General features: G+C 47.8%; 1 protein-coding gene across 1 annotated transcript in view; it reads left to right on the top strand.

Moving 5' to 3' along the window:
- The window catches only part of GPC1 (glypican 1), a 177725-nt gene that overhangs the window by 147215 nt on the left and 4681 nt on the right, over positions 1-25829 (top strand). The window contains exons 3-5 of the mRNA XM_079315554.1: positions 8234-8625; positions 21747-21912; positions 24140-24270. Of these exons, the coding sequence (XP_079171680.1) occupies positions 8234-8625; positions 21747-21912; positions 24140-24270 (689 nt within the window). The remainder of the gene's footprint in view (positions 1-8233; positions 8626-21746; positions 21913-24139; positions 24271-25829) is intronic.

The following is a 25829-nucleotide window of genomic DNA, read 5'->3' as shown; positions in this document are numbered from 1 at the left end:
GGACTGAGCTGTCAGGTCAGAATTGACACCCATGCTATGAACCCAACCCACACGTCTCCCCAGTCCTTATCTCACAGAGAGGTTGCTCTGAAATCTGTTTGATAACAGCCTGCTGGAGCAATATTTGCAGTTCATCATTTCCTGCAAGTCTCTTGTTGTAGCACAGGTATATTTAGAAGGTGCCATGATTAAAATCCCATGCCAGCTCAGATCTCAGGAAAACACGTGGGTAAAATAATCTTAAGATTCACATCTCTTGTATTTGCTTATCCCACTCTGGATGCAAACAGAGCAAATCCCCTGTACAAGGGCTTTCAGCCTACAAGCAGCACAGCTCTTCATTCTCTGCCAGGCAGGCTGGAGAGGTACAAGGAACAGGGTTGGAATTAGATGGCTGAAAAAACCCTGAGAACAGTCTAGCCTAGGTGCAGCTTGTCTTTGTTCTTAGATACTGCACTTGTGCCTGGGAGCAGTGCTGCAGCCCTGCTGACCTGCTCACTGCTGCACAAAATGGGCACAGTGCCCTCACTGCCACCTCTGCTCCATCACCCACCCCAGAGCACCAGTGATGGGCACAGTGCCCTCACTGCCACCTCTGCTCCATCATCCCCCCCAGAGCACCAGTGATGGGCACAGTGCCCTCACTGCCACCTCTGCTCCATCACCTCCCTCTGGAACAGCCCAGAGCAGCTCTGAGCCACCCTTGTCACACACCTGCCCTGGTTCCCAAGTTCCCAACATGGAAATTCCAAGCCTATACAGTCAAGGACCTACCAAACCACTGGTAGAATGTGTTGTGGCATTTTATATCCCAGGGTCTGTGTGGTGCCTGGAATTCCTCTCCAGGCAGGTGCAGGCTGCTTGCTCCACCTCCCTCCTCTCTGTCACCTTGCCAGGCAGGAGGGAATGCTGGAGCAGGCTCAGGTGCTCCAAGGAGGGATGATGACTCTGTTAATGCTGCAGTCTATGCACAGGCTTTGCTTCTATGTCCTGCCACTCCTACAGTGCATTTTGTGTTCTGTACTCCCAGCCCCAAGTGAATCTTTCCTCTGAAGATTTGTTGAACTTGACTTCAGGGGTGTCTTAAGATTTGCACAGAGTTGTTTCCAGGGGTCATCAGGATGGAAATGCTGAGTGCACTGGGATAACCAAAGCCTAAACTAGTTCCTTCACCAGCAATGTTTTGGAGAGAGCTGCTGCTGGAGCTGGAGAGGGTCTCTGTGGCTGTGCTTGTGACACCCAGGCTTGTTGCTGTCACCTTGGGTGACACCCTTTTGGGCCCTAGTGCTTATCAGGAGGACAGACAGAATATCCAGCTTCCTCTGGGGAGCTTCCCTGCCAGGGAACATCCTCCACTCCCTTATTTTGGTAGCTGGATCCAGTCCTGCTTGACTTAGATAAAGGCAACGTGTCTTGGAAAATTGTAGAAACAGAGGAGAGGCAATATGCAGAAGAAATAGCTGCAAATAATTACATCTCTCTGCCATTCAACACAATGAAATGAAAATGTTATCCAAGTCCTGGCAGAAAAAGTGCAGTTTCTTTGGGGTGACTGGAGGTGCTTCCTCCTGGGCAGAAGCTCCTCTCCTCACTAGCAGAGCCCTGTTCCAAACAGCATTTTCATGCAACAGAATCTTTCTTTTGCAGGAACAGGTTTTTGTTTTCTCAAAAAGCTCTCATTTTCCCTACCACAAGAAATAAGCTGTCTGCTGTATGTCCCAGTGTAAACCAGTTTAAGGAAGGCCAGTTTTTGCTCTTACCCAAAGGCAGCTTGAGTAAGAGGTTGTAGAAATTCAGTCAAATCCTATACCCCAAGCCTGCTTTCACTGTTGCTCATGGTGTGTCTGTTCTATCTACTAATCCATCCCAGGAGACTTCAAAGACATTTGCATCTGTGCCTTGAGTAGTTAATTAAGCTGAAGAAGATGGAAATTAGTAAAGGAATTATCAGGTGAACTAGCTAAGGGGGAGGCAGCAATACACTGTGATGAAAGATGAGCTCCTGAGCTGGAGGGAGGTCCCAGTCATGGTTCCCCAGACAGGCCTAGACCCCATCCTGGTTAACAGCCCCATTAAAAACTGGCAGGAATGATAGGAAATGCAGCCATGTGATTAATTGGTGGCATAGTGCTGGGAAAAGTTGTCACTATTGAAGAGGATAGTGGATAACCATGACAACCAAAATAATAGAAACAGGGTGAAATCTAGTGTTTCAGAGTTAGGCATACAGCTGGGGATTAATTGGTTGGAAATAGCAAGGGGGAGAATTAGGGATGTACCAGTTGGTGGCAGAAAGTCTGTGAAATGCTAATGTGGTGCCTTCCTAAAAAAGGCAAGTGCAGTCCTTGCAGTATCCACAGTGTAATTGCCAGTGAAGGAATGAGATGTTCTTTGTGCTTCTGACCACCCACAGCTGTGAAGAGTTAATACCAAGCAGAAGAGGTGAAGAAAAGAGCTGGTGGAGTGATCCAGAGGTCTGGAGAGCCTATCAGGTGTAAAGAGAGGAAAGCACCTTTGTTTGTGTAAGAAGGCAGCAAGGATGCTGAGAAAGTGTGAGACTTGGTGTGTAAATGTCTCAAAGAGTGAACTCCAGGAAAAAAAATAACAAACAATTGAAACTACAGGATCATACTGGCAAAGACCAAGTGGATAAAGAATGAACTTCGACCAGAAACTGAGAAAAGAAATCCTCCTGTTAGAGGAGAACCAACTTTCCAGTAGGATTGAGGTCAAAATCTTGAAGTGCTTTTATTCTGGGCACTGAGCAGGTTTAAGAGAGTACAAAATCGATCTTGCATGGCAGAGCTGGCACTTTCTGTCTCGTTGACCCACAACATCTCTTCAGTTCTGTGTTCCCACACAGTTCTCAGCACACACTCCCAGAACACAATGTGCTGAGGAAATATTAGTCAAGTGGCTCTTTGGAGCAAATCCTAAAAGTTTTGAAGTTGTGTTACCTAAAGGCATCGTAATTTTTGCATCCTAGCACATTCATTGACACCATTTGGCTCCTAGGGAAAAGCTGATTTTATCTCCATTGGTTTGGGCTTTTTCTTGCAATCTGAGTCTTGATTTATCCTGATGCCTCTTTGGTCACAGCTACCAACCAGGGACATTGGGAGGGATGTACATGAGAGTGATCCAGAAGACAGCAGAGAGGGACTGTGTTCTTTAAGGTGGCTCAGGATGAATCAAGACTCAGATCTCCTGTGGAAGGACTCAGCCAGGGTTTGAAGCAGAGTAGATCACTGCTCTTGGATTCATATCAGCTCTTCAGCACAGACATGAGTAGTACTTAAATTAGTAATAACAATTTTATAAATAAAGTGTCATTGTACTTGCTGAAGTGAATAAAATAGACATGAACACATTAGATTTGGATTTTAATGGCTTAAACCTGTTGCTGAATTATTCTCTCCTAATAGTAGCCTGACTGCAAGAGCAGCATTAGAATCAACTGGAGAAGCAAATTGGAGTTGGGAAGTGCAGCAGGGTATTAAATGGGAGCTCAGCCCAGGAAAAGACTCTTCCTCAGACTAACAGGGCTGGCAGTGAGCAGGAGCTCTGCTGTAGCAGGGATCTCCACCCTGTTTCTTTCCCTCAGGAACTCAGGACATCACAGAAGCAGCTCCATTTCCCCTCCTGTTCTCAGTCCAGTCCTGACACACAGCAGTTTGTTCACAGTGGATTTGCCCAGCCTTCCTCCAGAGCTCTGTGGCTTTGGCCCTGTGTGAATTCCACCACAGGTTCATGTGCTCACTCAAAACTGAGAAGTTACAACACAAGATCTGATATTTTCTCCTCCTCATGTTGTTGTCCCCACCTCCATCTGTCCTGGCAGCTCATGGCAATGCCCTCAGGCCACAAACGGAGCTTACCAGGCAAAGCTGTCTGACCAGCTTTAATTTAATGGGTTTTAATTTCATCTATTGCTGCAAACTTTTTCAGCAGTTTCTCAAGAGCACCATTGGTGTTCCTCCAGTCTCAGCTCTTCCCTGTTGTGTGTAAGACATTTTGTGCTGCAATTTTCTGTTTCAAATTTTAGTAATAATCAGATTAAAATTAGTTCAGTCATCTTTCTCAATTTCTCATATTTCCTCTAGCATGCCTTTCTAATTTGATGGGTCTTGAAGGAAGCCAGCTCTGCTGCTTGCCCTAAAGAGCATTTGGGTGTTCTTCCTTCAGTGATCCATTCACATTCCTTCATCCATTCACATTCCATCATTGCTTTAGTTGAAGAAACCCCAGTGTGTTACAGATGTTGAGTGATCAAATGGTAGCAGAGAGCTTGGATGAGGTATTTGGTATTGGGAGGGCTGAGGAAGAAGAAACGCAAAACTTTCTATCTTCAGAGAGAAACTGCCGGGCCCTGCCGTGCTGTTCACAGCTTCCCAATTTGAATCCAGAGTTGTGAAAATGTGGAAACTGTGAAAATATGAGCTGTGAACACTGGGAAGCTGTGAAGCAGGGACATGGGTGGGGATTTGCAATCTCTCTTGAATGCAAAGGTTATCGTTTCTGGTTGAAAACTGAATTCTCTGAGAAGTTAAGTTTTTGTCACTACAACACCAAGAGAAAGCCCAGCCAAGATGGCAGAATTGTTTTGGTTGTAAAAACCTTTCATTTCTTTACTCATAACTTTCTGGCATTTTTGCATTTGAGGCAGAATTCTTCAGGCCTGGCCTCTGCCAAAAGGCAAATTTCCTTTGAGCAAAAGCAGTTGTCTTGTTTCTAAGCCTGCAAGTGAGAAGCAATAATAATAGTAATAAAACAGGCTTCCATTTCATTTTAGTTTTCTTTTGAATACTTTGCAGCAAAAGGGTGTGAAAGGTGATGTTTCATATAAGAGTGGCCTTGGTTGAGGATCTGTGCCTTGCATTGGGCCAGGGAAAATTGAGTTTGATTTGTCTGAAATGCTGCTGTTGAAAGCCACCTGCTGGGCTTGGCAGTGCTGAGGAAGGACTCACCTGTCCATGGCTCCTGAGCAAAACTTCCTGCAAGAGGGGAAGGCCAGTCATGGATTTAGCAGGTGACTCACAGATAGGTGTCTCTGCCTAATGCTGTCAAATTCCTGGGGCTCACAAAAGCCAAGAGCAGCCATGGGCCCTTGTGTTGTAGTCAGTGAGTTGGGGGTCTCTGAAGAATTCAGAGAGAAATCAGAGTATAGGGATTGAATTAAAGCCTGTGGATGGATTAAAGTATGTTAAGCCACTCACACAAAGTAGACATGTAAGTTTAAGTTTTATGATAAGTAAGTAGGTTTTAAAATGAGTTTTAAGTGTTTTTAGTGAGTAAAAGGTCTGAGCAGCAGTGAGAGTTCCAGTGAAAGTTGAAAAGCATAGTCTTAGATACTAGTGTTTTCTGTGGAAGCTCCAAGAACATAGTTTTAGACATAACAGAACTATAGTAAGAATATTGCTTACATGTTTCAGATAGAACAAGATAGATTGTATGCATAGCCTATACTTAACCTGGTGTGTTAAGGAACTGGAATTCTAATAAGTTAAGGAGTAGTGGTCCAAGTTTGTGCCTTAGCTTGTTGGGAAGCTTCTATAGAAAAGCATGCATTGAAGAGAGCTGGTGCTTTTTGCCATTTTGCTTTTGCTTTGCTCACCCCCATCACCAACACCCAGAAGAAGGCAGGAGCTGCTGCAGCATCATCGGCCCCACCAGCACCTCTGGGAGCAGCTTCTGCTTCTGTTTAGGACTTTATAACAAAACTTAGCATAAACTTTAATGTCTCTGACTTTGCTTTTAAGGCTAATGTGCTTCTGCAATAAGCAACCTTTTGCAACTATTAGCTGCTTTGCTCATTTAAAAAAATAACCCCAAGAAGTTGGTACCTAGAGCATCAGAAATGCAACCCCACACCCTCATTCTCCATCCCTGCCATTCAGGAGGTGACAAAACCCTGTGCTAGTGCCTGAATGCAGCTCATGGCTTAAGCTACTGGCTCAAATGGGCATTTAAATTCCCTGCCAGGTCAGCCATTCATCACAAACAGCTGTAGACTTAATTGCTAATTAATTTTCCCTGGCTAGTGTAGGTTTTTTTCTCCCTCAGCGTGTGAAATCTAGAAGAACTTTGTGAGAACCAGCCACAAATGAATTGGTTGTAATCTGTGTTCCCTCACTTGGGTGAGAAGTAACAGTTCATCAGCCCTTAATTAGCTCTGACTGTTTTGAGAGCAGGCTCCAATTTTTTGACAGGGAGATATACATCTTGTTTCTCTTGTAGCAAAACAAAGAAAGTAGTTTTGCCTTGAATTGACAAATTGGGCTGTGTTTGTTGGTGTTTTCTTCCTCCTGATTGTGAGTGCAAAGCTGCATGTCGTACCTTGATTGCTGAGCAAATTGTTCAGTTCGTGCCTCTTGTCACACAGAAAAGAACAGTGATTATACAAGGAAGAGAGTTTGAGCTCGTTTAATTAACTTGTGAATGGGCAACCAGCACTGTTTGGAATGATACATTAAGGTAGGGAAGAGCTTTTAGATTCCTCATCAGCGTCAGAGAAACTTGGTAGTTTTGTTTCTGCTGCAGGTGAGTGCAGCATCTCTTTTTATTAGCTGATGGATCAGTTTTTGTCTTTTTTCCCTAGTGAGAACCCTCCATTGCAAGGGCACAGGTGATTTTGATGGCCTGACACCTGCTGTTTGTAGGGAGAAATCCAGTTTTAGTGGGGAAGGTGCATGATCAGTCATTTGAGAGATGGAGGAATCCCAGTAAAAAATGGTTGGAGATACAAACTTCCAACCCAGTCATGTTGAATAAGAATTAATTTCTTCCCGATGTTAATTTGAAAACCAGTTTTTATTCAACATTCCAGATAGCAGATTTTTACTTTCTGCATAAGTAATTAAGCCAGACTTCTGCTAAGACTTAGTTTGCTCACAATATTTTAAAAACAAAAATCTCTTAGATCAAATTTAATCTATTAAACAGCACCTGATAGTAGCTGAAGAAGGCCAGGCTATTAATGCTTGGTGTTGCTTTATTAAAGCAGCACAGGAATTTTCAGTATTAGCATCCTGTGCTGCAGATGCAGAGGGTTCTTTTCACTTGGTCAATTCACTTACATTTTAGTTTCATTCAAATCTGACAAACCAATGAGAGATTATTAATATAGGAAAGCTTGTATGGCCCTTCTCAGTCAGTGAATATAAGCAAGATCTGAGCTGTACTAGTTCAACAATTTTTAAGGTCTTTGTAGTCAGCACCATTCCCTCAAAAAATACTTTGTTTCATAAAGCTTTGTACATGCAGTATGCATTTTTCAAGAGCTTCTCTCTCTTTTCTTATATGTCTAGCATTGCAAAGTTAATTTGTGTACCTAAATACATGCTGTTTGATTTTAATTGACTACCAGTTTCTTTCCAACTAGAGCTTATCATGCATCACCAAAAAAAAAAAAGTAATTTAGATTTAAAGAATAGTTTAATCAGGTTTGCTTCAAAAAGTCCCCAAAAGTACAAATGTAATTGAAATTAAAATTATTATTTAAATTATTTTTCCTCTCACTGAGTTCAATGATGATTACAGTTGCTTATGTAAATCTATTAATTGTATCAGGCCAATCCTGCTATGAGTTCCCTACTGTGCAGTCTCAGCCTGAAGGTAGCTGGCAGTTGAGAGATGATGGAAACACCTAAAGATGTTGGTAAAGGAGAAGTCAAATGTGTCATTCTTACCATGCTGTGTGTAGCAGGAGAGTCACATTTCTGTCACATCTGACACCACTGAACCACAGGTGTGAAACCAGTCCATTATTTAAGCTGAAACAAAGCACCCAAGAAAGCAAAAGGGATGATCACCCCAGATAATGCTGGCCTAAATCTAAAAGTACAGCTCTGCCTTGGAATCCCTGGGAAGATGTGCCTGTTCCCGACACTGCAGTCACGACTAGGGATGTCCTGGGCAGGGGTGGCACCGTGCTGGCAGCCCTGCTTTGTCTCACCAGGGCTTGGGAAATGACACATGGCAGCTCAAGCAATGCCAGTTGGGAAGAAAACTTAGGAGTGGATTCAGAAAAGAGGCCCAGGGGTCTCCAGCATGGCGGAAGAAGGGGGTTCCTCCTTCTGTTCTCATGGCTAAGGCTCAGATCTGAGTGTGCTAATGTTGTTTGGAGGAAAAGCTCTGTCAGGGCCCTTCTCTTTTCTCTGGGTATTCAGCTGTGCTGCCAAATGACACAGCCTGTCCAACTGATACATCACCTCTCCCTTTTCTCATCTTTCAGGCTATTTCCAGGATCTGTTGAACAAGTCAGAGAAGGCCCTTTACGACGCCTTTCCAAGCATGTACGGGGAGCTGTACACGCAGAACGCCAAGGTGTTCAAGGACTTGTACAGCGAGCTGCGCCGCTACTACCGCAGCTCCAACATCAACCTGGAGGAGGCCCTCAACGAGTTCTGGACACGGCTGCTGGAGAGGCTCTTCAAGCTGCTGAACCCCCAGTACCACATCACGGACGAGTACCTGGACTGCATGGTCAAACACGCCGAGCAGCACAGGCCCTTCGGGGAGGTGCCCAGGGAGCTGAAGGTGAAGGCGACGCGCGCCTTCATCGCGGCGCGCTCCTACGCCCAGGGCTTCCTGGTGGGCAGCGACGTGGTCAGGAAGGTGTCACAGGTATGAGGGGCTCTGCTTCTCCTGCCTCCTCACATGGGCTGCAGCTGTTGGGAGAGGGGGTTCTTTCCTCTTGGTTTTGTTGTGTTCTGGTGTGGATGATGGGTGTCTGCCAATAAAGGCAGGAGCTTATGTTTGAAGTGCAGAATGTAAACCCCCTTCCTCCAAATTATTGTCATAATTTGGAAATTAAGGGACTTTTCAGGCAAAGATATAGGAATTAGTAATAACAGTTCTTTACTGGGAAAATTAAAATTGATACTGAGAAATGCAGTATTACGAAGAACAATCCCCAAACACTGCCAGAGTCAGAATCCAAGCTGACACCCGTCAGTCAGTCAGGGTGGTGGCAGCAGTCCCATTCAATGGTGGCTGCATCCTTCTGCAGTGGCAGATGTGGTTCAGCTGGAGCAGTGCTCCTGGAGAAGGTGCAGTTTCCTCTGAAGGTCCAGGGATGATGTGGAAAGGTCTGGCTTTCCTCTGGAATCCAGTGGAAAGACAGTATCATTCTGTCCAAAATCTCAGTTTTTCTCTGGGTAGGAAAGGCTTGGCTGCTTCCCTGGCTGGAGCATCTCCCATGGGATGATGTAATTTTATCAGTCATGCACTGGGACTCAATGGCCATGAACAGGAGATATCTCCTGGAGGGAAGATGGTTCTGTGGGAAAGATAAAGATGATTGCCCCAGCTGGTTTAAAGATGGTCCATTAGCAGATAATATGTGCTAGGAGATCAGGGTCACTACCCCACCCGACTCCAACAGATGGTGACAGAATACACATTTCTGGCCACATCCTATATTACAACCCAAGACATATTGCTTTAAAAAATAAAGTACTAGAGGGTTACCCATCAGTGAGAGGGAGCAGCAAACCTGGACTTCTACAGGCACAGTCAGCAGCACTGAGGCAGTGAGATGTAACTCACCACAAATCAACTTTTTTCACATTTTAACCCATGCAGCAGAGTACCAGGGAGGTGTCACTCAAGCTGTAAAGCCATGCTGCTGCTTGCCCAGATTTCTTGTGTTTCCCTGATGTGCCTCTAAATCACACTGCTGTGTTTTCCTCCTTGGTGGACATGTGCTGCAGGGTGCAGAGCTGGATGGCCACCAGTGTGCTGGGAATACAGGCAGAGGGATGTGTTTCAGAGGCTGGCAGTCTGTTTATGCAGCCTGTCTATTTGTACAGCTTCTGTGTACAGAGGGGGGGAGTTTGTAAAGTGCATTGGGATCTTCAGGGATGAAGGGTGCTATATAAATGTAAATTAACATGTCTCAATCCAGGGCTCCAGAAGCAAGGAAATTGTCTGTATTCTTTGCTTCAGAAGCAGCTTTTCGGAGCCAGAAGAAAAGTGATTGTCCTGAAACAAGATAGTCAGGTTTTCACACAGGTAGCAAGGAGAAAATCCGTAATAAAAAAATGGCTTGCGTACCCCACATGGAGATGGGAATCAGCAGTGTGAGAATCAGGGTGTGATTAAACTGTGAATGTAAAAATGCAGAAGCACAATTCATTTCCTCAGAAGGTAATGTGTGGTGATGTGGAGCAGGGGACAGTCTCACTTAATGCAGCAAGTCCAGACTTTGATCTCAGGAAGAAACATTAATGTGTTAACAGTGACAAAAGCTTTAATTTATCAATGTGGGACTGTAGAACTGCTCAGCTACCCAAAAGCCTTTGTACATCTCATTAACATCACATTCTCCTGGCACTTAAGGCAGATAAAAGAAGAGAATGTTGTAATTTCAGGGGGACAAAAGCAAAATACTTTTCATAAATTCTCTGAAGGGCAGAGCTCAGTGGATGTGATCCTGCCTGTAGCTGGGATTGGTGAGAAAAACAGGCTGGCAAGGCAACTGGTATCAGCCAAAGGGAAGGACCTGAGATACCAACATGCAGCAGACTTTTCCCGCCACCTTCATGTAGGCTTCTGATCCACTGGATTTTGATTCTGGTCCCTTTCTGAATTTTCTTTCTCTTGGGCATCCCATATCAAGCAGAATGTGAGGAACATGACAAGTCACAGATCCTCCTTTCTCCTCAGCTTCCACAGTCCATTCCTTCAGGATGGGGGGTTTTATAGGAGGGTCCCACCCGTTCCTCTCTCACAGGAGCCTCCCTGGTGTTTCATTTAACCCAATGTGTTGCTGTTGCTTGAACTGAGTCAGAAAACCTCAGCACAGCCTTCTTGGGAGCTGAATTCTTATGAGGACCAAAACTGGCTAATTTCCCCTGTCTTTACTGACTTTTTAGTTGTGGATTTACACTTGTGTCAAATGGATGTGAAATGCTTGACTCAACCCACAATGGGTGCCTTGGTTCTAGTCATTTTTCATGTTACTCTATACTTATGACATTAAAAGAAGGTCAGAAATTGGAATTCAACTTTCCTGCTGGTAGCAGCAGTCTTTAAAACTATCTTTTTGAGTTAGAATTTCTTATGGAACACACTGGTGAGTGTTTTGCTCAGGAAGACTGAGAAAGCCTGTTGAAATGAACACTTAGAAATAAATTAGCTATCTTTGGACTTCAGGAGAAAATAGATTATTTGCAAATTCCAGAAAAACTATGGATTTCTACGAAAACTATCCTGGTTTCAGCTTCTTTGACACTTCCAGTTCAGTGCACCCCTGTATCCTGTTGCTGTTTCAGGTCCTTGTGCAGAGGCAGCATTACTGGGCACTCCAGAGAAGGGCTGATGCTGTTTGCCAGAGTTTCTGGCTGTCTTTAAGTGGGGGAGAGCCTTTCTGAGTGAGCTACAGGCGTGGATTTAATGAGATTAAATTAAAGATTTATTTAATCCCCACTGCCTCTTCACTGTGCCCAAAGGGTGTTTGGCTGGCAGGGATAGGAACAGGAGCCATGTGTGGGATCAACCCCTCTGTGTCCTGCTGGCCATAAATAGTTTGAGGGCAGACAGGGAGAAAATGGCAGAACCATTTTTCATCTTTACTGCCATCCAAGCTTTCAAGGCAAAGTCACCCTGACAGACTGCAGGCTCTGACACCAAGTCCTAAAACTTGGGATTGGTGGTTGCTGCCACCAGCTTGGCCTGGCACAGACATGGGCTGGGACCTGGGGTGGCTCTCTGGCAGGTGAGGAGGGATGTGCAGGCTGGCACCCTGCCCTGGCAGAGTGAGGAGTCACCATGCCTGGGTGGGGGTCAGGACAGCATCTCTGTGTTCATGTGCAGGTTCTGTGCTTCTGTAGCTGTGCTTTCAGCACAAATTGCAGATTTTCACTCAAGTTGCACAATGCCAACTGTGGTTTTCATTGCCTGCATGAAGCAGCAGCCACCAAAAGGGCAGCAGCCACCAAATCCCTCGTGCAGGGCACTTGAAGAAGGAGCTCCCCCAGGGATGACACCTCATGCTGCATGCCAGGCTGAGAGAGAACAAACATCCCAGTTCTGTTTAGAATCCTGTTAATTGCTGGTGAGATTGGCAGCTGCCCAAAACCAGCATTTGCTGCAGCTCTGAGCATCATGTGAACAGGAGAGGGCCTTGTGCTGGTGGAGTTGCTGCCTGCCAGCTGCTGTCCAGAGATGCACATTGTGCCCAGAGATGCTCACTGTGACCAGAGATCTTCCCTCCCTGCTGCCCAGTGCTCTCACTGTGCCCAGAGATGCTCACTGTGCCCAGACCCCCCCTCCCTGCTGTGAGCAGTAGCTGGGTGCTCTCCTGGGAAGATGTGGAGGTGAACTGGAATACTGCAGGACTGGGGGGAGCAAAGCTGAGACAGCAGCAATGTCAGGGGCTGAGAGGTGACCCTCTGTCACAAGCAGAAGGCCAGAGGAGATGCAGTGTGCAGGACAGCAGTGGCTGTGCCCTGGCTGGGTTTGGCACGTGCTGCCACCCTTGGTCACTTCTGCTGCACGTGGGCACAGGGCTGAGCTGTCCTGTCTGCAGCTGCACACCCAGAAAGGTCCCTGCTGGACTCCTGCAGCCATGGATGGTGAGGAGAGCTGCCCTGTGCATGCCAAAGAGTGCCCAGAGCCCTCCAAGTGCCCTTGCAGCCCTGGCAGCCTGTGGCTGTCAGGCAGAGAGCAGGCACGTAATGTTCCATTCCAAAGGCAGCCAGAGGAAGTCATTTGAAATGAATAATAACTCAGAAAATGAGTTATTATGACAATTTTTCCTTTGCTGGGTCTTCACTCATTCTTCTTTCTAAATTTTAAGTTTTCCCAAGGTAGTAGAGATTGATGTGAAGCAATACCAGCTACCTAAGTAAGAAACACTTACTCAAGTAATCGATTTTAATAGTTGTTTGCATTTCCTTTTTTGAGTAGATGTTCTTAAGGCTGACTCTCATTTGAGTTTGAAACAAAATATAATGATTTTCTTTATAAGCTTTTTCACTAAATCCTGTATTTCATTTTACCAATGAAAGTTGAAGTCAGCTATCAGTGCATTTTTATTTAGCCAATACTGTGTTTCATATTATTTCAGCTTTATTTTTTAAAACTTTTCTGTTACTGTAAGGTACCTGGCAGCTTTCCTATTTACCATATGAGTAATTTTTAAACACATGGTGGGTCAATCTGGGAAATGAATTCAAGTTTAAAAGTCCTAAAAATAAATGTTTTAGAAATGTTTTTAATGGTTAAGTGAATGTGCTGAAAACATATGGAAAATAATGTTTATCTAAACATGCTTTACATTTCCAACAAGTCAATAACATAACAACATAACATGGTCCTCGTGTCCTTTATGATTGCAGCCATTTTTCATACCCACTTTTTTCCCACATCTTGAAAGGACATATTTGACTTCTGTCTTTCAGCTTCTAGTTGCTTTTCTGGTGAAGTAGGCATAAAATTGATCTTACTGAATTAAATGAAGGTAAAATCTTCTCCCCCTTTTGGAACCACTGTGCTAAAGCATCTAAAGAGCAGTGAACTCTGGTCCCACCCTGTGCTTGGTGGGACATCTCCATCCTTTCAGTGGCTGATCTTTTTTGAGAGCATTGGTACAGCATCTCCTGCAACCCCCCACACACACCACTGCTCCTTTCCAGCACTGCTGCATGTAAAGCTGGGGAGGGAATTTTGTAATAAAATTGGAATTTGTTTCGATAGATTCAAATCAAGCTAGATGAGAAGCATGCAGTCTTGAACACATCCTTATGTATTTCACATATTACTTTCCAGTATTTCTATCCCTTATTATGTTTCAATCACCTTCAACCCTTCAGGGATAAAAACCCATAGGTATTCTGAATAGAGCAGAAATAATACAGGAAAGTAGATATAGGTCTCCCATATTTACCTGGTGGTTAAAAGTCAATTGAATCTAGTTTTCAAAGGATTGGAAATTGTACTCTCTGGAAATACCTGTGTTAAATGAACAGAGCAGGGAATGTGTGGAACAGGCAGGTGTTGACTTGCAGTGTTTTCTTCTGGAGGGAGAGAACATGACAGCAATCTGTCTGTCTGTGTGAATCTCTCTCATTGTAATATCTGAGTGCAGTGAGATACTAGACAGGAATCTAAAGACATAGATCCTCCCAATTAGCTGTGGCTGCTGCCTCTGGAGCCCTTATCACTGCCCTCTCCAAGTGCCCTCACCACAGGGAGACAGGAACAATGCTCCTCCCTGTTTTGCTGCCCCAGTTTGCCTTGATTACCCCAGCCTTCTTTTTTTATTCCTGAGTGTGCAGAATGGCCATTTGGCTGCTGGGCTGCAGGGCTGGACCCAGGCAGTCAGTCTGGCCTCAGGCCCAGCAGCAGCTCTGGTGTGCTGGAGCATGAAGGGCACAGATTTGGCATCAGCCTCCATCCTCCGTGTCCCTCCTGCAGTGCAGGGCTGAGCACTGCAAGGTGACAGCAAGAACTCTGAACTGAGCTGGCATTTTCTGTGTCCTTGCTGTGCCACCAGACCCCTGCACACTGAGCCTGGGCCCCACTCACCTCCCAGCCCTGACAGCTTTGGGAACTTGATGGATCTTGAATGATGGGCTTGGCCAGGCTTAAACATCACCATGCTCCAAGGACTCATGGCTGTGCATTTATGGAAGGAAGATGCAAAATAATGACTGGAGTGATTATACAATTCATTAGAGTTTGAAAGAATCATATTTCTGTCAGCCCTGCAGCTGTTTCTTTTAGAGTTTCACTCTGAAAAATTGAAAAGCTTGGTTCATTTAACACACGTCAAGGTGCTAATTACATCAGGGCTGGCATAAACGTGCACCAGGCAGCTGCTGGCCATGTGGTGGAGGGAGCAGGGTGTGCTCCCCACAGCAGCTCCTGCAGCAGCCAAGGGCTGGGCACACCTGCAGCTGCCACTCCTGTCACCAGAGAAACTGGGCACTGACTGCCCAGTGAGTGGAGCACGTTTCCAGTCACACTGTGGAGGTGCAAAGAGCATCACAGCCCTTCTGGGTTTGGGTCATAATATTTGAAGGTCTCTCCATGGGGAGAAGTGAAATGTTGCCTGACATTGCAGATAGCTCTGATCACAGAGCTGGCCAGCTCCCCTGTGGAACACAAACCCCTCCTCTGAGTGCTGGTTTGTTGCAAAAGAGAGCTGGGCTGCCTTTCTGAGCCCATTCCTGTGCTGCTGGGCATCCCACAGGGGCTCAGGAGCACTCCTCACCACCAGCCCAGCAGGATCAGCTCCTCTGCTTGACCTGGTTTTGTAGCTGCTGTTCTTCACCCTGACAACTTTATCCCAATTGTACAATTGCGGCCAAGGGATTTGGGGTAATTGGAGTGGCTTTGAATACCTGCCTGAATTTCCCAGGCATCTGTGGCTTGAAGAGCTGACCTGCTTTCATTTAGACACTGCCCCAGAAAGGTTTTTTCACAGCTGGCAGAACTTCCCTCACCTGCCTTTAAAATTCCCCTGAGAAGGTGAGAGGGTGCCAGGAATGGCTCAGCCCAGCCCTGGGAGCCTCCAGCTGCCCAGTGCCTGCCTCTGACACCTGCCTGCAGTCTGCTGGCTCCAGAGAATCCCCTGCTTTGGAAACCTAAATTGCCTGATGTCACTGGGTTTAGCTTCTGGAGCTTAGAATGGCCATTCAGATAGCAAGGCCTTCTACCTGGGAAAATAGACCTGAGAGTCAGTGTAGGCAGATTGCATAGTGCATTTTGACAGATACCTGACACATCTGGAGGTATTTTGTTTCACCCCAACCAACCCCATACCAGACCAAAACCACAGGTCTCAGTGCCCAGCTGGGTCTGCACTGCTCCTCAGAGATGAGAGCCAGGAAGAGAATAGGAGAGCAGCCACAGGGCAGGGACATGGTCAGTGTGGGGAACACCAACACCACACACAGAGAGCTCCCTGCAGGCGACCCTCACACTGCCTGGTAAGATTTTTAGGGGGATAGAGCCCACAGAGCATCACTTCCACCAGCAGTGTTAAGGACCAGCTCAGCCTCATCCCCCCATCAGCTGGCCTGTCCTTGTCCCTCTGGCAATCTGGGGGACTGGGGCTGTGACAGCACTTCCACTGCCTGGAGTTTCCACCCAGTCTATCCCTCTCAACCCCAAATCTCCCCACTCTACCTAACCCTGCTTCCCCTGGGAAGCAAGGCACAGATGGCTCACAGCAGCCTGGGGGGAATGTGCAAGGGGAGAATGGGGGGAGGAAAAATACCAGCAAGAGCTCAACTTATTTTATTGGTGTTAAATGCCTTTCAGATGTACTTAAAGGCCCCTGAAGGCCAAGGAGTCCAGTCAGATTGCACTAGGCTGCAGGTTCTCATTTGCTTTTAAGCCAGGCTTCAAAAGGAGAAAGGATTTGAGGTCAGATTATTCTTTTCTTCTTTCTTTTTTTTTTCTTTCTTTCCTTTGTTTGAAGCTAGCACTTCAAAAGCAGCATGTGCAGCTTGGCTGCAGGCTTTGGGGGCCAGAGTAGGTGGCCCTGTCCTGCTGGGCACAGAGGAGCCGTGCCACTGGCCATGGGGTGAGTCCCATGCCTGAGAGCATCCAGAGGCAGGCTCTGTGCCCAAGAGCAGGGCACAGCCCAAACACATGTGCTGCTCTGGGAGGAGCCTGCTGCTGCCACTGCTGGAGAGATTGTCCAGACACCTGTGGCTCCCTAAAGCTCCACTTTTCTCCAGCTCTCAGGAAGCTGGGATGGGAAGGAAGGATCATTGCTTGGCCCTGTGACTCCAGGATGTGGCAGAGCTGGTCCCAGCACTAATGCCTCTGCAGCTGCAGTTCCCTGAGGCCTTCCTCTCTGCATCCCACACTTTGGTCCTTCCAGACACCTTTTCAGGAAATTACTGAATTGTATAAAGAAATGTTTTTGGAGTGAGGATGGTGTAGCAGCTTTTAGCTGTGTGCAAGTCAGATCATCACTATCATGGTCCTTTCTTACCCCAATATAGCTCAGGGTATTTTTGGAGGCTCTGAATATTTTCTAAGCACTAATAATGAGAGAAAGTGCATTTCTTCTTTGTCCCTCTCTGTTCTTCTGTGAGACCTATCAAACAAGGTCCCAGTTCAGAAGAGTAAAAACCCTCCCACTGTTGCAGGTTCACCAAGGTCTGGAGTCAGGGGAATTGCAGCCCCTTTTGCACCAAATCTTACACTGTAAAAAGAGCTCTGCAGATCAGTGGGTGCTGCTTGGAAAATCAGCATGTCACCTGGGTAGGAGCTTCAGAACAGACAATGGTGGGGCTGAGGGAGAAGTGTTCCATGGTTCTAGAAGATGTGCTCTGGTTTCCTCTGAGCATCTGTAGGTGTGCAAAGATGGGTAACTTGGGCTGAACATGCAAATCACAAGTTTGATTTGTTCTTCATAGGCACAGAGGAAGGATGAGTTATTTTTTCCTCTGTTCTGGAGAAATCCAGCCCATTGTGGCCAGAGTGCTGCAGTGTGTCCTATAGGCTCTAAAGCCCTGGCCATTCCCATCAGTACATGGCAGAGGCTTTTTTTTTTTTTTTTTTTTTGTTAGAAACCTTCCACACTGAATATTTTCTAAATTGGCTGGGGAGTGGCAAGGAACCCAGTTAGTGCCTAATCCCTCAGCCCATCCTCTCAGCAAATGGCTTGTGAAAGTCATTAATTTCACTGTAATTGATTTAAACGTTGCTTAGGAGGAGGAAAAATTAAGGAAACCAATGCCACTCTGAACAGAAGATTGTGTGTTCTCAGTTTTCTCTCAAATTATCTCCACACATGCCCATCCTGTGCTGGTTGCTGAGCAAACACCAGTGTCACACAGCACATCCCAGCTCCCAGGAGCAGGGCAAAGGCTTTGATCCAGCAATTCACACCTGTCTGGGTGGCTGCACCCAGACATGAGCACATGAGGCTTTGGGAAGGTGCCATGGAAAAGCACAGAGCTGGACCTGCTGGCAGCCCCCTGGGAATGGCAGTGCTCCTGGTGGAACAGGGCTTTTTATGGGGCAGCCACCTGTTCCCCTTGCATTACCTCATTGCTCCTACTGTATCCCCAGCTGTAAAACAGTTTTAATTAAAATTATTTATTGCTCAGTAAGATTTGTCCCCTATTTTGGGTGTATCTTAGAAGATAACATTTTTTTCCTTATCACTTCATCACTGGGTTTACACTTCAAAGAGCTGCACCCGTGGATGTCACTGTGATCAGAATAGAATATGTGGATTTTAGCTGAGCAGTGACGTACAATCAATGTATTTTTAAGCTGAGCTTAGCTTTATTTTGCATTTTTATTTATACCTCTGACAACTGAATGAGTGCCCTGGCTCCAAGCCATATCTCTCAATAATAATGATCTTTTTTTTAAGATTCTTGGGAAATGGCTTCTCCACTGTATTGTGCATGTTCTCTTGACATCTTAATGCAGTTTCTAGGTCACTGAGCTAAGAAAAGACTCTAGGTGCCTCCTTAAAGGAGAGCCAGCCACAGGCTGGGCCAAGTTGATGGTACTTAGAGAAATCAATTATTGTCATGTACCACCTTCACCCAGCCCTGTCAGCAAACTAACCCATGAGCACTCAGAGATGTTTGAAGGACTCTGTTCTTTAATATGCTGCAGATCCCCTAAGGGGTGGTGCAGGATCAGGGCTGGGAGGGTTCTGGTAGCCCCAAGCCCTCACTGTCTTCTGCCCTGTATGGAGCAGTACTCCATGGGCTGGGTGGAACAGTGAGAAACTGAACTCTGACCAAGCAAAACACAGAGGAAATATTTGCTGTGATTCCTCTTCCAGCTCTCTTATCCTTCTTTTTCTCAGTTCACCCTGCAGCCTGCCTGTGCCAAAGGACTGCTGTCCAACAGGAGAGGCTGGGGTCATTCTCTGGGGAAAGGGAGTGGAGCCTGTGTCATGCACCTGCAAAAATGAATATTTATCCTTTCTGGCTGGAGATTAGGCTGAACACTTGGCAACTGCCAGATTCAACAGAGCAATGGCTGGTGCTGGATGGTCACCTGCCTGTCTTCAGAGAGAGGGTGTGGGGCAGGGATATGGGGCCAGGCTCCCCACTCTTGGGGCAGTGGGACACTGCCCTGTCCTCCAGGAGACAAAGCCACTTGTGAGAGTGACAGGCTGCCAGTGCACCCTCTGGCATCCAGAAATGTTCCTTACTGAGGTGGAGAAATACTTTTTCTTTCCCCATCACACTGGCAGCTGTGCAAGGAAAGCACAGGGGCCAGCTTGGCTTCAGAAGCTGGTGGCCTGTGCAGGCTACAACACATAATCCATGCTGGTGATTGCTCTGCCTGGGGAAGGGGAGGTCACAGCTCCTTTCCCATCCCTGCACTGTGTGTGGGTGCTCTGGTTTCAGGCAGTCTGGAGCTACAGCCTGTGCTAGCACACACCATGTTGTCTTTCCAGCTGCTGCTCAGACAGGGGTATTTAAACCCTGAGGTGAAAAACAAACTGCTGCTTTGTTTACCTGTCCCTCTGCTGTGCTGCCCTGCTGGGGCAGTGGTGGTTCCAGGGTTTCTCCTGAGATATGCAGCAGGACAGAGCCTCCATCTCCTGGCAGCACAGGCACATGGCAGCCAGGCTCAGCCTGCAGGGCTGGTCCAGGACAGGCACCCACAGACTCTGTCATCCACCCCAGGAAGCTGAGGGGAGCTTTGGGAGAGTGGGGTTCCTGCACAGTCACCCCAGGGCTGATACACCCTCTGATACTGGGCTCAGCAGGTTCACACTCTCCCAAGGGTACCTCAGAGCTGAATCTTTCTGGAGTCCCCCAGCAGGCCACGTTCAAAGTATTTTTCACAAGTAGTAAAGAGAGTTCTCAGCATTGCAGCTGCAGCTGGGGGCCCGGGGATTTTTCCTTTCAAGATTTGCCCCTTCTGTCACTTTTCTCCCCTCTGGGCTCCTTGTGAGTGTCAAGTATCTGGAACCAAGGGAGACTTCATACAGACATTCATTCTCTCCTTCGTAGATGATTTTAAAAGATTTACAAGGGGATTGCAAATGCATCTGAGCAAAGACAGAAAATGACCAAAAAAGAGAAAAGGCAACAACACGGGAATGTGGAGTTCTGCCAGCCTCTCTGCAGGGTCTGCCAGGCTTTATTCACCCCTCAGTGCACTGTCAACCCTTGGCCATGGCAGCTGGGGGGACACTGGCCCATGGCTGATGGGCTGGGGGGGCACTGATGGCACTGGGGGGCACTGATGGCACTGGGGGGACACTGATGGCACTGGGGGAGCATTGATGGCACTGGGGGGACATTGATGGCACTGGGGGGACACTGATGGCACTGGGGGATACTGATGGCACTGGGTAGCACTGATGGCACTGGGGGCACTGATGGCACTGGGGAGACACTGATGGCACTGGGGGCACTGATGGCACTGGGGGGCACTGATGGCACTGGGGAGACACTGATGGCACTGGGGGCACTGATGGCACTGGGGGGCACTGATGGCACTGGGGGCACTGATGGCACTGGGGGGCACTGATGGCACTGGGGAGACACTGATGGCACTGGGGGCACTGATGGCACTGGGGGGCACTGATGGCACTGGGGAGACACTGATGGCACTGGGGGCACTGATGGCACTGGGGGGCAGTGATGGCACTGGGGGGGCACTGATGGCACTGGGGGCACTGATGGCACTGGGGAGACACTGATGGCACTGGGGGCACTGATGGCACTGGGGGCACTGATGGCACTGGGGGGGCACTGATGGCACTGGGGGCATTGATGGCACTGGGGGGGCACTGATGGCACTGGGGGGACACTGGGGGCACTGATGGCACTGGGGTGGCACTGATGGCACTGGGGGCACTGATGGCACTGGGGGGACACTGATGGCACTGGGGGGGCACTGATGGCACTGGGGGGCAGTGATGGCACTGGGGGGGCACTGATGGCACTGGGGGCACTGATGGCACTGAGGGCACTGATGGCACTGGGGGATACTGGTGGCACTGGGGGGGCACTGATGGCACTGGGGGGGCACTGATGGCACTGGGGGCACTGATGGCACTGGGGGAGTACTGATGGCACTGAGGGCACTGATGGCACTGGGGGGACACTGATGGCACTGGGGGGCACTGATGGCACTGTGGACATGATGTGCTGCTGAGGCTGTGGCCCTGCTCTCTGGGCTCTGCACCTGTGCTGGCTCTGTGCGTGCAGGACCAGAGTGGTTTAATCAAAAGTGGCAAAGGCACCTCCAGAGTCCTGCAAAGAGCCAGCTGCATGTGCAGAGCCTGAGCTGCTGGCACGGTGTGGCTTGGCCCAGGTTGCCAATTGCCTGTGGCTCCTGAAGTGCTCACAGAGAGAAATCACTTCCCACTGTCAAGTGCTCTCAATTGCCCATAATTTTGGCATTGTGCAAGTCTTTCCCCAAGACTATTGTCCGTTCCAATGATGCCAGCTGGGCAGGTTCTGTGTCCAGGGCCCCACTGTGTGCCCCCTCCAGTGTGTGTGGGACACCTGTGTGTGCAGGACAGTGGCACCAGACCTGGCTGGAAGGGTGGCACTGATGGCAGGGGCTCCAGGGGCACACTGCACCATGCCAGGCTCTGGTGGACAGCCCAAGGTGACCTTGTGGCCACCAGATTTGGCTGGAAGGGGGATGGTGCTCGCAGCCAGGCTTTTCCCAGGAGCTGGCAGCTGCCCATGGGGAGGAAGAGTGGGGAAGGAGGGGCAGTGAGAGGGAAGTGGCTTTTCCTGGGAGCTCCCCCATGCCCTGAGCAGGCTGTGCTGTGTCCCCAGGTGTCCCTCAGCCAGGAGTGCAGCCGTGCCATCATGAAGCTGATGTACTGCCCACACTGCAGGGGCATGGCCAGCCTCAAGCCCTGCACCAACTACTGCCTGAACGTGGTCAAGGGCTGCCTGGCCAACCAGGCTGACCTCAGCACTGAGTGGAAGTACCTCATGGGTAAGGTGCCTATTTGTTTAAATCACTTTGTTGCAAATTATTAATTTTTTGTTTGTTTGTTTTTATTATTTGTTGCTGTAATCATTAATTGTATCCACTTTTATGTATAAAGAAAATGTGAGCTTGTTTAGATATGAGCAGGCTTGTCCCTGCTGTTACCTGCTTGCTAGGAGTTTAACCTGATGTCAAGAAAATTAATCCACAAACTCCTGAGGTTTATGTCCAAAAAGGAGACAGAGGAGTCCTCTTTGCTTTATTCTAATAAAGGCAGAGGCCATGGGCCATTCCATCTCAAATTCCATCTCAAATCTCTCCAATTTTTGGAGGACACAGCCTCCTTTTTATCTTATTTTCCCAGCCTCATTTCCCTCTCTCTTTCCCCATTGGCTGAAGCATTTGAGAGGCACAGACTTCCCAAACACCTGATACCTGAGATTCCCCTCTAATGTATAACCCTCCCTTTTAATTATTAATTCTCACGGAATTCATGGTTTTCCCCGTTTCTTCTGTCCTCTTCCAATATCCAGTTTCATTTATCAGCAAACCCACAGTTTGTTTGTAAAGGCAAATATCTTTTTCCATTCATCAATCAGTGGAATGCCTCCCATTGTTTCTTTTATCTCTCAGTGCTGGTTTTATCTCCCAGCAGAACAAAAGCCCTGCTGAAGCCAAGGAGGGTCACCTGCCTCTCCAGGGATGTGCAGGATGAGAGGGAGGCAGAGCCCAGCAGGCTGGGTGCTGCCTGGAGAGGTGCCACACCAGCTGTGCCACAGCTGGAAATGCTGGAGCTGGAAATGCTCCCTGTAAAGGACAGGGAGGAATTAGCCCTTGCCCAGGGGCTCAGTGGCCCTTTGACTTTTCTGACCAGAGCCATCCAACTGTTCCTGTCACTGTCCTGGCAGGATGACAGCCTCCCTCCTCAAACATTACTGCACACCTTTCCTTGATTGACAGGGAAGCAATTCCATGTGCATTTTGCATTTATTCTGGCTTCCTCTTCCCAAGAGACACTGTCAAGGGGTGATGGCTGGGAGGAAATTGGAGCTTCTTTCAAATTGCAGTTGTTCATTTCAGTGTCAGAGGCCACAAACTGATCAAGGACAGGAGCAAATTGTGGAGTCAAAGGCAGCAATTCACTGGTGATGTCCTTCCTTCACCCTTCTCCAGGCCCTTCTGTGTAGCTGGAGATTATTTTGTTGCACTAAATACAGAGTTACTCTTTCAGTATGACAAATCAAGGCAGGGCAAATTAAGGGAGATTTTTATAGTAAGTAGTTCAAATATAATTTATCACTATTTAGAGGTGCAACCTTTGATTTAAATGTTTGTATCTCAATATTAGTGCCTCTGCAAGGCACTATTTGTCTGAAATACAGTCTCAAAGATGACACCACAACCCCTGAGTGGCAACAAAATTAAACTACAAGCTCTTCAGTGTTACAGGAGATTTTATTTCCTAGATTACAAAAAAAAGTTACCAAAATTTATCCTCTTATATTGGGAGCATATAGGCTGTCCTTCTTCAGACACAACTGGAGTGTTGAGAATTGACTCTGGGGGTAGGCAGAGGCTGGTAATTCTTTGTAAGCCAAGCACAGTCCCAAAGCAGCCATCCAAGCAGGAGCTTCCAGGCCTGGTGGGAGTGCTTGGACATCAGAGCTTTCCAGGAGGAGGTGAGAGTCACTCCCTGTCCTGTTCACCACTCAGATGTGGGCATACTGATCTGCTTCTGTGCCTGATATTTCCCTGGCTTTTGTCCTTCCAGAGGTGAAGGTGAGAAGAATTACTGTTTTTCTCACTCCTTCACTTCTCACTCCACAGAAACTATTTCCCACATCCACTGCCTCTGGCACCTTATTGACCCCAATTCTCCCACTTTCTCCTGGCTGCAGTGCTTTGCTGAAGTCATACCCTGAGTTAGGAGGTTGAGGGTCAATATTGCTGTGTGTTTCTTAATAATTCTGCTCCAGTTTTCTGGTTTTCCCTCCTGTATCAGCCAGGTAAATGCTGGTTACTTTGGGTGAGCACTCTGCCCATTTAGCATTTGTTCCTTTGCCTCAGGAAGATAAAGTGAGGAAAACAAGTGTGCACCTGGGCAGTGCTGGACATGGACAGGTATCTCCCAACAGTTTGAGCTGCCAAGGGCCCAGCAGCCTGTTGCAGGCAGCAGGAGCTGCTGCTGGCCCTGGTGGTCCCAGGGCTGCTGAGCTGTGTGTGCCTGTTGCAGATTCCCTGATGGGGGTGGCTGATCGCATCGACGGCCCCTACAACGTGGACACTGTCATAGGCACCATCCACGTCAGGATTGCTGAAGCCATCTCTAACCTGCAGGACAACAAAGATTCAATCACCAGCAAGGTAGGAGTGTGTGCCTGGGCCTGGCTGAGGACACATCATGTGCACCTGCTAGGGCCAAATGCCCTTTTGTGTTCACTGTTAACTGAGCTGGGGGAGGTGAAGAGTGAAAGAGAGCAAATGCTCACTCTTTTAGTGATAAATCACCTTGGTTTCCTACCACCCATCTGGCACAGGCAAAAACCTTTGCAGGTGTTTCCAGATCCTGCTCCCTGCCTCCTCTGGGTACAGGCACAGGAGGTGGGACTGTATGCACAGTGACAGGGGCCATGTGCCATTTGCTGTCAGGGGCCTCTGTGCTGAAGAGTTTTGAGATGTTTTGGCTGAGCTGAGGCATTTGCATGAAGTGCACAGTCCCCAGTGACAGGAGGCAGCTGCTTTAACCTGCCTCAGGGGGATCTCTGCAGTGGAAATACTGGGCTATCAGTTGTACCATGGGACAGAGCTGCAGTCTGGCAGTCCATCTGGAGAGTACAAACCAGGCTCTCCTGAGGCTCACCTGTCTTCCATGAAGTATGTATCATGGAAGTCTCTTCTGTTGGTCTTCTATTTTTAGTATATTTTATCCACTAAACCACAGTCATCTCTGTAGCTGCAGGTAAGAGAAGCTTTGGGAACAAAAGCAGCCCTCCAGGGCTCCTGCCTTTTGCCCAGACACTCCCCAGGTCCTGCAGCTATCCCACAGTCAGGGCAGAAATGCACATGAAAGAAGTGGGACAGGTCCTAACTGAGTTTTGGATAAGGGAAGGGCCAGAAGTATTGCTTGGCAAACAGGAATTCACTGGCACACATCAAAGCACCAACAGCAGTGTGCATCCAAGTGCTGGGTTAGGTTTCTTTTCTGACATGAAAAGCAATGTTCTTTCTTCCCTCATTAGGTGAGACTGAGGCTTTCCACATAAAAGCAAATCCATGGTGTGGGAAAACATAGCCTCATCTGCAAAGAAAGGTGTTTCCAAGGGGAATACAGTGAATCTGGTGATTTGAAAGGGGCTAAATAGTCTAACTGGTGATTTGATGGGCTGCTCAGTATGACCTGGTGACCAGGTGAATGGAGCACTGCTGGTGGCACAGGTAGCAGAGGGAGGAGCTGCAGAGCTCTGAGCTCTGGTTTTGAGCATGGCACAGCCATCAGATGAAGGATGTTGTTGTCAGCTGAGTTCAGGACTGTCCCAGGCCAGTCCTGGCATCTCAGAGCCAAGGACATGGCCAGGCCAGGGGCACTGCTGTAAAGGTAACCTCCCAATCTGAGCAGTCAGGAGGCACTCTGGCAGCCACACTGCCACCATCAGAGGCTGTCACTGCAGCCCCTAAGGGTGGCAGGTCACAACCCCTGGGTCCCTGTTTGATTCCTGCACAGTCCACTCACACAGCCAGACCAGGTCTCCTCACTGGCTCCATCCATATTTCCCATGGCACTCTCAGATCTCTCCTTACAATCTATTCATAGCACAGTAACACAAAAAAAAACTTGAGCTGGTGCCTCTGAGGACAGCAAAGTCCTGGGTTATCCCCTCACAGTCCAAGCATGCAGAAGCCTCACCCAGTTCTCTCAGTGCCTG

This window comes from Erithacus rubecula (assembly GCF_903797595.1).
Source record: "Erithacus rubecula genome assembly, chromosome: 11".
Taxonomy (NCBI): domain Eukaryota; kingdom Metazoa; phylum Chordata; class Aves; order Passeriformes; family Muscicapidae; genus Erithacus; species Erithacus rubecula.
Note: the sequence above shows the minus strand (reverse complement) of the source record. Positions and strands in the feature narration are given on the sequence as shown.